The 14919-nt window shown below is 35.0% G+C and overlaps 1 protein-coding gene across 1 annotated transcript in view; it reads left to right on the top strand.

Annotated features, from left to right (window-relative positions):
• MALRD1 (MAM and LDL receptor class A domain containing 1) overlaps positions 1-14919 on the top strand; it is a 653641-nt gene that overhangs the window by 549813 nt on the left and 88909 nt on the right. Inside the window, exon 36 of the mRNA XM_024129703.1 lies at positions 3627-3693. Within this exon, the coding sequence (XP_023985471.1) occupies positions 3627-3693 (67 nt within the window). The remainder of the gene's footprint in view (positions 1-3626; positions 3694-14919) is intronic.

Below are 14919 nucleotides of genomic sequence, written 5' to 3'. Positions count from 1 at the left end.
AGCGGCCATGGCTCACGGGCCCAGCCGCTCCGCGGCATGTGGGATCCTCCCGGACCGGGGCGCGAACCCGGTTCCCCTGCATCGGCAGGCGGACGCGCAACCACTGCGCCACCAGGGAAGCCCCATCCTCACTTTAAACATGATGAGCCTTATACCTAAAATACCTAGCCCAACGACGACACATAACTCATTAACTAAACCGAGTATCACAGAGGGAAAAACCACGACTCACCTGATTATCAGTCTTCCCAACAGTCCAGCATGGAATAGCCATCACTTCCCTAGTCTCCATGCAATTTAGAAGGAAAAAAAATAAAATATATATGTTTGTGTGTGTGCCTAACTGCAAATTATTTAGATTTAAGCTCAAAAGTTACTTTTGTTTTTATACTGATCACTTGTCCAGCTTATATGTGTTTTTCTGCTCGTCCAAAGTAACACACCAGAGTGGGATTGAATGTGAATCCTTTACAGAATGATATTTCCACGTAGTTAACTGTGAGTCCTATTGGCTTCCAGACACATGGTCATAATAACCAATTCAAGAGGGTACAAGGCAGTGAGACAATAATAGTGCTAATTCTAATATTACACTTATGGATTTCTAGGTCCCGACTATTATCTACTAAAAATATTTAGTCTCTTCATTCCTAGCTAGTGTACCCATGTCTTTCCCCATTTCATCTGCTCTCTGCTGTAAATTGTTTTGAGTAGATTAAAGATGAAAATACTTGTACTGTGTCTTTCCTTCTTCTGGATAAAGAACCTGGGTCTAAGGCAGAAACTTAGAAAAGCTTCTCGCAGAGATAATCTACAAATCTTCTGTCCACCCAAACACCAGGATTCACTCTTTATTGCAGCCAATGCCTGTGTTCTTTCCGCTGTGCTCCACTATCTCGTGCAAGAAAATACATATTTAGATTCCCACAGAATCATTCTGATGTAAAGCAAGCATCAAAGCAAATTTTAATGACCCCAGAAAAAAATGTGCAGCTGTGTATATTTTGATGTTGTGCAGTTTCAGACACTCTACTGATTTTTTTCTAAAACGCAACTCTTATTTGAGGAAGATTAAAATTGTACCTAAGACCCCAAATAACCATAAAATGGTTTCTCTAACAAGGTATGTATCTATTTATGCTTTTTCATACTGATGGGCTATTTTTAGTCAGACCAGCTAATTTCTTGTTCATGAAGGAAGTTTCACATCTGCTCTGTTCAGCTGAGTCTGCCCCCGAAGCCTAAGGGGTGTAGCTCTTTACACTCATCTCCAGCACGGCACTTCCCTCTTACAGTTAAATGGGAAGATTTGAGGAAGGCAAGATGGGAAATATACCCCTGGGAAAGCAAAACACTGGAAACTTTTGAAGCAAACAAGATACCAAATACATGGTATATTTCAAGTTTTTTCCCAAAATGCACCCTCCCTCCTTCCCTATTTTCCCCTTTCCTAATACCTCTTGTATCCCCTTCTGAACGTTCAGAGACTGGCATGACAATCTGACTCTCTCGAGACGCCCTATCCTCCCACGTTTTCCCTCAGTGAATATTGCCTACATAATGTTTCCATTTCTCCGCTTTACTTTCCTACTACGCCTCACGATCATCATTCTTCCTCTACCCAAGTAAATGGCTTCTCTCTGTGTGTTAATATTTCATCTTGGCTTCAGACCTACAAATCCTGCCCACTGAATACTTCCACTTGGATGTCCCTTAGGCACCTACAACGCAGCATCTTTCCCTTTAAAATCTTCCTTTCCCATAAATCCCCCAACTCAAGGAATCAAGCCACCAATTAACCAGTAGCCCAGTCAGAAATCTGAACAACATCCTTGACTTTCCCAAATAAGCACCGAGATGTTTCAATCCCAACATTTAAATATCTTATAAATTCCCACCACTGTGAATGCTCCCGCCCCATCCCTTTCATTCAGGCATTCCTGGACTGCTACAAAAGACTTAACTGTGTTCTCAGATTTTACTCTTGGCCCTTCTGTTGACTGTAAGCTCTGTAGCCAGAATTATCTTTCTAAAGCACAAAGCATACTACTTCCCTTCTTAAAATCCTGGTCTCCTAGGATAAAGTTTAAACTCTTCACTGAACCCAGATGATCTGGCCCCTGTGTGTCTCTGACCTTCTCTCATACTTACTATACTTCATATGGCAAACAATCCAACCAGGCTGAACTTCCCTCAGTTTCTCAAGTACACCACGCTCTCTTCTCATGCCTGTGTGTCCCTCTGCTTACCTTTACACACAGGTACGCACACGCACACACACACCTGCCCAAATAAAAGTTTTTCTGGAAAGCTTTTCCTTATTCCCCAAATTTGCCTTATGTGCTCTCCTTGGTGTTCCCATCACCCTTGTTACATTCATCCCAAATTAGACTGCTTTTAGTACTGTATTTTAATCCCCTCGTCACTTTTTTGCATCCTCCATGAAGGTGGAAGGTCAGTGAGAGCAGAGACTGTGCCTATATCATTTTTAGATCAACATTTCTTAAACACATAGTATGAGCCTAGTGTTCCAACACTCTCAGCAACCCTGTGAGATAGGTACTGTTTTTAACCCTGTTTAACAGAGAGAAACCTGAGGCACAGAGAAATTAGTTACCTTACTTGGTATTACACAGCTAATAAATTGAGCTGAAATTTCAACTCAGGTGGTCTGGCTCCAGTGCCCGCAGCCTTAACAGCTATGTAAGCTTCCTATATTATTTATCATTCCATATCCAGTGCCTAGCCGAGCGCCAGACATCAAACAGGGACTCAGAATAGATGTGTTGAATTACAAATTAAAGGCAGTGTAGGTTTCCATCAAGTATTAGAGTTATGGTAGCCCAACCAGGGAAGAATGGTCTCCTACAAGAGAGGAGGTGTTAAAAAAAAGCCAAGAAGAGTAACTAGGGGATTAAGTAAGGAAATTGACAGGTCTTAATGGATCAGGATTTTGTAGTGACAATACAAGGAGACAGTGTAAAGGAAAGAGTTGAAATCACTAATTACTTCTACAACCGTGACTGTCTGAAACTATTTAGCTTCTTTTTAACCTATAAACAAACCACCTTTGAAAATAAATGTTCATGCTAACCTAGGACTCAGGAATGATACGAGCAGCAAAATAAGCAGGGCCAGGGCATCGAGGATCCATTTGAGCTGGGCTGACATCTGTCACGGAAGTGGAGCTAGGACAAGAGCGTGCACACGAGTGACCTCTTATCAAAATGACAGTCACCCATGCAAAGCATTTGTCTGCCGTGGTACAGTGACAGCAGTGTGGAGCTGAAGAAATGTTTCAGTAAAGAAAACATTTCAGTGTAATCGCAAATATGTCACGCAGACTTTCTGAATAAGGAGATTGTACCTAATCCACGGGAGAAAAAAAAGTCTCTTGTGGTCGAGCACTGTGCATGTAAAGAGAATGAACACATCCAGGACAGCAGGTGGCATCGAACAAATTTGGGGGGTACAGGAAGGTAACCTAAAAGAATTCTGTGCTTTTAGCAACTAGAAGCAATTTACTCTCCATGATTAGATTTAATGCAACGACTAACAGTAATACATTCTCCTTCTTCCTAGTAATATTTATAATTAACTGTGGGTTTTCGGATGCTTCGTTTTAGAGTGTCCAAGAGGTTACTGCAGAAATGGTGGGACTTGTGTAGTGGAGAAAAACGGTCCTCTGTGTCGGTAAGAACCATTGCCTTTTTTTTTTTTTTTTAACATGTATTGTTGTCGTCTTATTTTTCTTGAGGCTGATCTAATGAAGGAACATGTGGTTATTAAGGTAAAAATAGTGGATAATGACACCATTTACACTTATCTGTCTGAATAAGAGAAAGGAAGATGTGAGTGTATTTTAGAAAAATATCAATTATTTCACGTGAGTTTATGTCTCTCAACATTTCATATTGTATGGGATATATGGCTTTAATAATACTCATTATTCTTTTTTTAATATTTACATAAGGTTATAAAAATGTTTTATATGGGTATCATCCTATTTCAGATGAACTTAGTGTCTGTATTTCCTATCTCCCTTTTTATTTCAAATTCCATATTTTTCTTTTCTAACAAGACAAGGATAAAATTAATTCATAAATAAAAGCTTTTTCCGGTTTTTTCAGTGGATGCTTATGACTAGCTAAAGTTAAGCTACAGATAAGGAATATATTTGCATACTTAAAGCAAAAATAAACAAAAACAGTCCTTGTGATTTATTCTGGGAATTATTTATACTGCATATCAAAGATGGCTTGATTTTTTTTTCTCTCACCCTTTAGGAAATTGTGCAAACTGTTTCATAAATTCTAAAGGAAATGATGCATATTCCATTATATTTGTGTTTATGACTTGTTAATCTAACAGACCGATGGATATATTACCTTGCTTATTAGAGAAATGGTTTCAGGTTGATACTCAAGTCATAACAAAGCACGCAGAAGTATCTGGAAAAAAACTGATTAATACTTGTTTAGATTCTTATATCCTTCTGAGTCAACACTCATATTTTAGGAAAAGTTGTTTATCCCTAAAAAAAGCAAAAACCTCTACCAAGTAAAACAATAACAAAAAATTTTATGATGAAATATAACACTGTTTTAACATTGTTGAAATGGAAATATTAATGGGTTTCTCAAAGTATTTGGCTCTCAAATGCACTACATAATTTATCTCACAACATCTTAGCAAAATTATGCTTTTCCCTGTATCGGTTTCCATGGAAATTAACTTACCACAAACTATAACTTGATGGAACTACAGAATAAGTAATATTAATTTCTAAAAATCTCCTGGAAGAAATTGAGAGTGATGGCGTAAATGTTTATTAAACATCAACTGAGTGGGTAATGTTGTTTAGTGTCAGCTGTTTACAGTAAGGACATTTGAATTTTTGTCTTCTCTAACCCCGATGGTTAGACAAGAAAGCTCCCACTGTAGTTAGTCTCAGCCGAGCAAGCAAAGAGTTCTGCGTTCTTGGCAACATCCTCATGTACTTAAATAAACTTTCAAAATTGAAATCCAGATGGTGATGTTCGAAACTTCTTTCTCTCAAGTGAGAAAACTCTAATGTGGGGAGAAGATGTGACAGGAGGATTGACAGAGAGATGGACCAAAGAAAGGAAATTAATGCAGCAAAATGTATAAAGGAATTCACTAACCAGAAAGCTAATGAAGTATTCTAATATGTTACTTTTGATAGTAAATAATACTTTGCAAATAGCTAAATAACTGTAATAACCATCAAAATAACAGTCTGGACTGAGTGCTATCTGCTATGTAGGGGTGAAAAAAAAAGACTTCTGAACATTTTTTTCATAGTATAATATGATAGTCTCTTCATTCACATTTTTATTTCTTTAAATTGTGAACTGCAAAAGTGATACATGTGTATTGCAATAAAATTTTTTAAAAGCATAAAATAGTATATGAGGCAAAAAGTAGAAATCCCAACACCTAAATCCTACTCTTGAGTAGTATGGCTTATATCCATATGGCTTTCCTTTCACAAACATGCACACACGAGCGCACATTTATTTCTTACCGAAATGTGAATTACACTTTGCAATATACTTTGTGCTGTGTTTTTTTTAATCTCCTCATGAAATATCATGCTGTTCTTCCACGTCAGTAAGCATGACTCTATCCACTACTTACCAGCTGTCTAATATTGGGTAAATCCCTCAATCTGACTGTGTTTCTGCTTCTTCTTTGGTAAGATGGAGAAAATAACAGCACTTACCTCATAGAGCAGTTATGAGATTTAAAGGGGTTAATATATGTAAGACATTCTGCACAGAGCCTGACACATAAAAGACACTACAGGAATGCTAGCCATCAGTATTACTATGCCACTGTTTTATGCTGTGTAGTATACAGCATTTAATATATGGGCTTGTCATCATTTAATTAACCCCGTTAATCCTACTACAGGTTATTTGGTTCTTTTTTTTTTAATAAATTTATTTTTATTTATTTATTTTTTATTTGGCTGCGTTGGGTCCTCGTTGCTGTGAGCAGGCTTTCTCTAGTTGTGACGAGCAGGGGCTACTCTTCGTCGCGGTGCGCCAGCTTCTCACTGTGGTGGCTTCTCTTGTTGTGGAGCACAGGCTGTAGGCTCGTGGGCTTCAGTAGTTGCAGCACGCAGGCTCAGTAGTTGTGGCTCACGGGCTTAGTCGCTCTGCGGCACGTGGGATCTTCACAGACCAGGGATGGAACCCGTGTCCCCTGCATTGGCAGGCGGATTCTTAACCACTGCGTCACCAGGGAAGTCCCAGTCGTTTGGTTCTTGAATATTTTGTTTCACGGTATCTTGCAATACCCATCCTTTGACTTATCCTTGCACAATTCCTTACTTTAAGCATAACGTGTCTTAATGAAATGCCAAATAACGATGAAATTATTTTTAATTGCACTTAGTATCAGATTCATTTCCAGTTAAATTTAGTGTCCAGTTCATTTGTCACATACAGGTACTCATTTTTGGATTTAAGGTAAAGTGAAGACAGCTTTAGAATATAGTTTTAGAGTAACTATAGGGCACTGTGGAAAGGTATTGGCTTTATGTCAAGGCCTATTCTCTTATTCCCAAGAGTGGGAATTCATTGTCTTTGTCACCCAAAGAAGTAGGGACAGAAGACCAAAGCCCACCTCTCATCCAGGCCACTGTGGATACAAGAATTTCATGGTTTCCTGAGGAAGCCTCTCACAAAAACCTTTGGATTTCCTCTTGGAATCTAAGGTTTTATCTGTAATCCAGAGGAGAGAGAATTTATAAGGTCATTTGTGTTGCTGGGAGCTTGTAATTATCCACAAGAGTAGAAACTACTAGGCAAACCATGGTTTTCCATTACTTGTGAAACATTAACAGCTTGGCATGTTTGAGGGCTGAAGACGCAAACCGTGAGCCGAAAGAGGTAAATTATTCCTCACTTAAGGAGGCTCGATCATTATTTCAATTATACCAATATGTTTATTAGAAAAATAGAGCGAGCTATGTAATATAAATTCCAAATTAATATGGAGGGCAGGAAAGAGGTTACAAGAAAGAAAAGAAAATCATGTTAGCCAGGCTAAAAGAGAGACATAGGAAGCAACATCAGATTTAAAATACATATATAATTACATACCTATATAGAATTTTACTATATATATTTATTTCATATATATTCTTATACATAAACATTTTATATTATATTTATATTTCATGCATAATTTCATTTTAAACAAGAAATATATCTAGAAGAAGGACTGAAACAAAAGGTAAGAAAAAATGATTTGGCTAATAAAAATAAAAATACACAGTAATGACCTTATTAATATCAAAAACCCCACAGAATTATAGTATAAGCACATTTTTAAAAGGCTATATCGTTAAATTAAAATGATACACTCTAAAAAGTTACAACAGGCAAAAATCTCTATGTATCAAATGACATAGTAACAAAATACAGAAAGTAAAAATTCCTAGATATCCAAAAGACATAAAAAATAGACGGGTGACAAAAAAAAAAAAATACCTTTTGGAAATTTTAAATACCATTTCTAGGAAACCCTTATATTAGAAAGGCACTTTAACCTGGAATTTAAAAGGCAATAAAAATGGTAATTTCTCATTTCTTACCTTCTCTACATGGGAGTATTTGAGAGTGAATTACCCTTTTTCTTTACCTGATTTGGGGGATATCACTGGCCATCACTATCACTTTTCTTTACTTGTTCCTTCTCTTTCCTGCAATATTGTAGTGCTCCAATCCTCAGTGCTTGAAATTCTTCTCTTTTCTTCCTACCCTCACTTACTATATGATCTCATCTAAGCTTGGGTTAATTTATTGGCTTTGAATGCAATTTATCAGCAGCCCAAGCCTATTCCACTAAATTCCACATTCTTAAATTCAGTCCCCAAAAAGACACCAGATCGCATCTGGATATCTAATAGGCATCACAAATTTAACATGTCCAAAAAGATATTTTGCCTTGACAGACTGTCTTCTCCTCCTTCTCCAAGCTTTGCACACACTGTTCCCTCTGCCTAGAGTTTTCTTTTTCTACCTTATTTTCCCAAAGGATGCCTTTTAATGCTTAAGATCCAATATAAATGGCATTTTTTCTGGGAATCCTTTCCCATACCATACAGGAAGAATGGCTCATTGCTCCTTCTGGGCTCCGCTATTGCTTCCCTCATTATGTTTTTTTACAAGTGTTTGTTTTACGAAATTACCTATTTAAAACCTGCCCTACCTATCCTATTAAGAAATATATTTCCAACGCAATTTTATTTTTTATGACTATCAAAATTTGTTTTTCCCAATTTTTACTAGTTCTGTATGTAAGGATAAACTCTTAGACAGTTATGCTCACTGAAAATTTTAAAGAATAATCTATAATATGAAGCATAAAAATCATTTGGAAAGGGAAATCAAAATACTAGTTTAAGGAGGAAAAGGAACTATTAAAAATTATAAATATTAAAGGCAAATAATGTCTTCATGTATTTTTTGTTGGAAGATGATGTGTATCCAATCACTATGGTATTTACATTTCAGTGTCTACATTTGATCGGTCTAAGAGTTTTATTTATAGTAGCCTGGAGAGTGCATCCTTTGCAATTTCTTAAAGTTAAGATGAAAAAAATTTAACTTTGACTTAAAATTAAAGGGACTACAAAGTTTTTTCAAAAACTCTTTTGGGGTGTGTGGGCAAACATTTTGAAGACCATTGTCTTCAAAAGGTATGTTTTCCATACCTTTTCATGACAAGTACCAAATTCATACCTGACATTGTAAGAACCATTTGAATGATATATTGAATGAAGGATGAACAAATGAATACAAATAGAAAGTTCTGAAGTTTCAAGGAAAAAAATCAATACTTTTAAATATGTTCTTAAATTATTGATATGAGCATATGGCCTCACCATAACCCAAACTATCAACCACAGAGGAACTATTGGGTACTTTCTATGTGCGCTGAAAGAAGTATTGGGTTGGCCAAAAAGTTCGTTTGGGTTTCTCCATAACATCTTATGGAGAAACCCAAACTAATATTTTGACTAACCCAATATATTGAGTGAGCCTATGATGTGCTCATTATACTAAAAAGAAATTACTCTCCAGTTTGTAGGACAGCATGGATACCAAAAAAGAAAATTGTCACCCATTAAAGAAACTCTGGGAATTCTACAATGACAGAAGAGGGTGCTCTTAAACTAGGAATCTTGTAAACTACCTCAGTACAGCCCTAGGCTTGAAATGAAGAATAAATGCAATTTCCATCTCTACAAAACCACTGTTTAAAATAAAATTTAGCTTATGAACACTCTCCTTCCCCCACCAAAAAAAGAAAGAAAGAGAGAAAGGAAGAAAGAAGGAAATAAATAAAGAAAGATGAAGCAAAAAAGAAAATACTCTAAGATCCTAACTCCAAAGTGAATTAAATATTTTCAGAAAAAACATTTAGGGATATTGGAAAAAAATTCTTAATTGAGAAATTCAAAGTCTAAGTACAAATGGACAACAAAACAGTAAGAATCGAATAAGAATCAATGGAACTCAGGAAAGAAATTAAATAAAAAAGAAAGAAAGACTAAATTACAGTTCTCCCAAGGGAGGACATATTCAAATTAAATTTATTAAGAAATTGTGAACAAAGGTGGGGAAATAACCAAGGGAATGAAAATGAGGTAAAGTGAAAAGAATCAAAGAGAAAGTATTTGAAGTGGAAGACAAAGAATATGGATGTACAGTTGACCCTTGTACAACATGGATTTGAACTGCACACAACTTATATGCAGATTATAAGTCCACTTATATGCAGATTTTTTCCCAAAAAATATGCACTACAGTACAACACGTTTCATGAATGCTTGGATCTGAGGATGTGGAACTTCAGATACAGAGGGCTGACCGTAAAGTTATGCATGGATATTCAACCGTGCAGGAGTTGGAGTCCTTAAACCCCAAGTTGTTCAAAGATCAACTGCAGTTTGAGTCCCTAAAAAGGAAAAACAAAACAATGGAACAGAATTAATATTTAAAACTATAATCCAAGAAAACTTTCAGTAATGAAAAAAAACCCTGAATTTACATAATGAAAGGGCCAACAGTTACCTGGGAAATTTGACACAAACCTAGAAACTCAAGATATATCCTAGTAAAAATATTAAGCTGTAAACCAAAGAAAAATATCCTCATAACCTCTAGGGGAAAAGACCAAATAATAAGGAAAAGGGATTAGTCAAGCATTAGACTTCTGAAAGCAGAGAGCCAAAGAAACCAATTATGATTTTCTCCAGGATTTAAAAAAAAAGTCTTAAGTCTTTTCAGAAAAAGCATTAAGGAAAATATGAATTGATATCCAATTGATGCTTCCTTGATATTATAAAATATAAATTCTTTATTCCTAAATTCAGCATCTTAATAGAGAATCACAAAAGGCATTTCCATGAAGATGTTAGGAACAAGGCACATATGACCACTGTCTTCACTGATATTTAACATTTTTATGAGAGATAGTAATCAATACAATTTGACCAAAAACAAAACAAGACAAAAAAACAAAAAAGGAAGCATAAAAATTAGGAAAGAAGTTAAATTATCATGATAGTATACCTGGAAAACCTTAGAAAATAATCATAAATATTAATTCAAAAGTTAAAATCAATTCAATAAGTTTGGAGGATATAAAATTAGCATTCAGAAATCAATAGTCTATATACACAAAACTAGAGGAAAAAGTGGAAAAGGAAACCCTACTCACAACAAAAATAAAATGATAAAATATTTAGGAATAAAATATATATATATATTTAGGAATAAATTTAAAAAATAAAAGCAAACCTGTATGATTGAAAACAATCCCAAAAGTCTTAAACAAGTAGAAAGACATTTTCCTTTTCTGGGTAGCTGACGCAACATCTTAAGGACCTTCGTTCTCCCTAATTTAACATAATCCCTACAAAAATACCCACAAATTGGGGTGAACAATTTGGTACTAAAGTTCCCATGGAAAAATACCCATGGAATTAACTGGTTAAACACTGAAAAATACAAGCTACTAGAGGCTGAGTAGCCCAACTAGTATAAACTAGCCCAACTAGTATAAACCAAATTAAGTCCTTATTATTAAAGCAATGTGGTACAGGAACTTGAATAAGCATTATAGACATTTCAGGCTAACAGAATAGAGTAAAATTTCTAGAAATATATCCAATTGCACATGAAAATTTAGTAAATGGTAAAGATGGCCTCTTAAGTCACTGAACAGGATAGACTTTCAAGCAGTGTTGGGACAACTATTTAGCTATTTGGAAAAAGATAAAAATTAGAACCATACCTCATGCCATACACACATAAAAATAAACTTCAGGTAGATCAGAATTCAAAGTGAAACTATACATACTTGGGTGAATTTAAAACCATTTACATACATGGTGAATTCCTGTATAATCTGGATGTAAGAATAAAGCTTTTTTCAGTGACTCAAGTCCAACTGCAATCAAATATAATACTGATAAATTTGACTACATAAAAGTTTGGTTAGAAAGAATCTTTTGCATGGCACAAAATATACAATATGCAACATCAAAAGACAGCTGGCAATCTGAGAGAAAATGCTTGTATCATATATCTCAGAAAAATGAAAATATCCCTAATACTTAAAGAGCTGTTTTAAAATATGGGGAAGTCCAAACATCACATTAAGAAAATGGACAAAGATTAGTTTAAAAATATGTAAAATTATGCTTAAACATATGAAAATAATTCAACTTCATTCATGAGATAAAGACAAATTAAAACCATACTAAGATGCTATTCCCCACCTCTCTGATGAGCAATGTGTTCTGTTGGTAAGGATATAAAGAAACAAGCACTTTGCTAGTAGAAATGCAAATTGGTATAATTTTTATGGTATAAAAATTGGTATATATTTTTATGGTAAATTGGTATAATATTTTTTGGCAACATCTAAAAAAACTACATATTCATTTACTTTTTGAACCTAACAATTCCACTTCTAGAATTTATACTGTTGGTACAATTCCAGCACTATGAGAATGAATGTCCACAAGGTTACTTGCTGTAAGCATTTTTATAATTTCAAAATATTGGGAACAACCTAAATGCCCACATATAGGAGAGTGGCTGAATAAACTATGGCACATCCACACAACAGAGTACAATTGGAATGTGGAAAAGTTAAGGAGTGTCCCTTCTACCAGATATGGGGCAGGTGTTGCCTGGGGTAGGCTAAAGGAAAATGAAAATATGTAGTCATAGTTGCTAGAACCTTCCTATGGTTTTTCTTTCATTTGACACAAATGTTAAAAATCTGAGGTATGCTACTGGCATACATCAGGCACCTCTTAAGTGTTTGACATGCCTTTGGCCTTCACATAAACCTACAGAGCAGATGATACGGTGTCTAATTTGGCAGGTAAGGAGATGAGACCGTGAAATTAAGTAATTTTACCAAAGACAAAGAGCAAGAAAGGTGGTGGAGTTCAGGTTTTTTTGTTTCTTTGTTTTGTTTTGTTTTGTTTTTTGGAGTTCAGGTTTAAACCTCAGTCTTCTGGCCAGCGTCTGTACTCCTAAGTTATGAACCATCGTGGTATTTTGCCTCTTTGGGGATTTGAGTAGGTGGCTTGTGATTCTATGATTGCAAGACTCAATGAGTATAGATTTGAATCAAATGCCTGAAGAAATTCTAGAACTAAGCTTTATTTGCATTTGTCTGTTTTCTGTTCTTTAACATACTGTGCACTTCTAGTATTCTTATGGTGTTCATGTTGTTCCTCTTTGCCCATATTACTCTTTCTCACCTTGACTACCTGAAAAACTCCAGATTTATCTTTTATGTCCCAACTTGTGTAGAACCTCCTCTCTATTTTCCTGAACCCACATGCATATGAGTCATACCCTGTATGCAGTATACAAAAGAGGACAGGGATATGACCCTAAAACCAAGTAAACCTGGGTTTGGGTATGAACTACATCCACCATTTACTAACTCCATGACTTTGAATAAATTACCTAACCTTTTTATAAGGAGGAGGGGAAAATGAACTTTTGCTAAGAAACCAACATTCTCTGCCATGATGGAGCTGTGAATTGAAAAGAGCTTTTGTACTGCTGAAATGTATAATTCATTTTATTTACTTAAGAACACTTTTTAAAATGTATCTAAGTGGGAAGCACTAGTAATCTGTTTGCCAGTTTCTTATTTAACGTTGTTGAAATCATCTCCATAGCAACCAACAATAGTTCTTTACTGGTGGAATACAGAACAAATGATCAAAATTTAACGTCATGGCCTCTGTTGTTATTTTTTTCAAACACAGTACTCAAGTGCTAAGGGCTAACAAATATATTTATAATAACACTTGAATGTTCTGTAAATGAAAATTATTTCAAAGTTTCAAGAAGTCAATTTAAAGAGGAGGGCATTTAGATATCTTTTGTGTAGTAAGCTTAAGAGGTCATGTGGTTGTAGTTTTTTCATATCCAGCACATGGAAGAAACAATTTTATGGGAAAATATAAATTACCAAAATTGGCCCAAGCAGAGGTATTAAAGTTGAGTAGCTTAAATGACACAGTAGAAATTTTTAAAGGCAAAGATGTAGTCCCTCTCTTCCAATTGTGTATCTATTTTAAAAAAACTGAAAGTATTTTCCTTAAATCCAGGAATAAGAAAAAAAGGATCTGCTGCCACTGAGATTATTCTATTTGCTCAAGAGGTTTTAAGCAAAGGAACAAGGAAAAAGAAGTAAGAGTGAGACATACTGAAAAAGAAGAAAGACAAATATTATTGCAGATATTCACAGTCTAGGAAATTCAAGCAAATTAACTGTGACACTATTAGAATGATAAAAAGGGTTCAGCAAGGTAGATGGATACGAGATAAATATGCAAGACTAAGTAAATTTCCTTTTCATCAATAGGAAAAATAATTGAGCAAGATAATTAGAAAAGAGCTCCATTCTGAAATAGCTGTGTTATTTTAATATATAGAGGCCTACACTTAACTGTAAATGTTTAAGACCCACATAAAGAAAACTGAAGGTACAAATGAAGGACACTCAAAGACCTGATCAAATGGATAAGAAAGAAGCAAATGAACTTACTTTCTAGAATTAACCATATTCAGTAGTGTACAAATGACAGTTAACAAAGGACATTTTTAGTGTTTTGGATTTTTATTTATTTTTGAAATAGACCAATGGGTCTTAATGTTCACCAGAAAAATAAATATAATATTTAAAGACAAAATTAAGGATTGGTATTTGCTGTACTTCATAGTAAAGGTTGTCATAAAGTCATGGTAATAAATATTGTGGAGCTGGGACAGAAGAGACAAATAGACTATTGGAACAGGTAAAGAGTCTACTAATAAGTTGATGTAGCTATGTGAAATTAACGTAAAATAGGTGGCATTTCAAGTTGATGAGAGCGGATGGGTTGAACTATGTAATAATTGGTGTTAGGACAGTTGGTTAGCCATTTGTTTAAAATATAAATTGTTATTGACATTATACCCAAGGAATTAATCCCAGATTTATTAAAGGTATAATTAGGGAAAACTTATAAAAATTCTTAGAGAAAATATACAATAAGGGAATAGCTTAAAATCTTGACAAATAGAAGTCATTTATAAGCTTACTAGCAGCCATAAAAGAAAAGATGAACAGCTTTGGAAATATGACCACATGGATGGTTCCTAAACAAAAATAAAACCGCAGTAATGGTGAAAGACCCCATAAACAAATTTTTTTAAAAACACAGTTACAGGCCACGAGAAAGATATACCATATATACTATACATGGGGATTAGCTATAATATGTAGTGTTCCCTCAAAGCAATAAAAATTATACAATAAATGATAGACAAAGATTATTCACAGAAGAAGGAATATAAA

Source organism: Physeter macrocephalus, chromosome 11, assembly GCF_002837175.3.
Source record: "Physeter macrocephalus isolate SW-GA chromosome 11, ASM283717v5, whole genome shotgun sequence".
Lineage (NCBI taxonomy): Eukaryota > Metazoa > Chordata > Mammalia > Artiodactyla > Physeteridae > Physeter > Physeter macrocephalus.
This window is presented reverse-complemented; position numbering and strand designations above follow the sequence as displayed.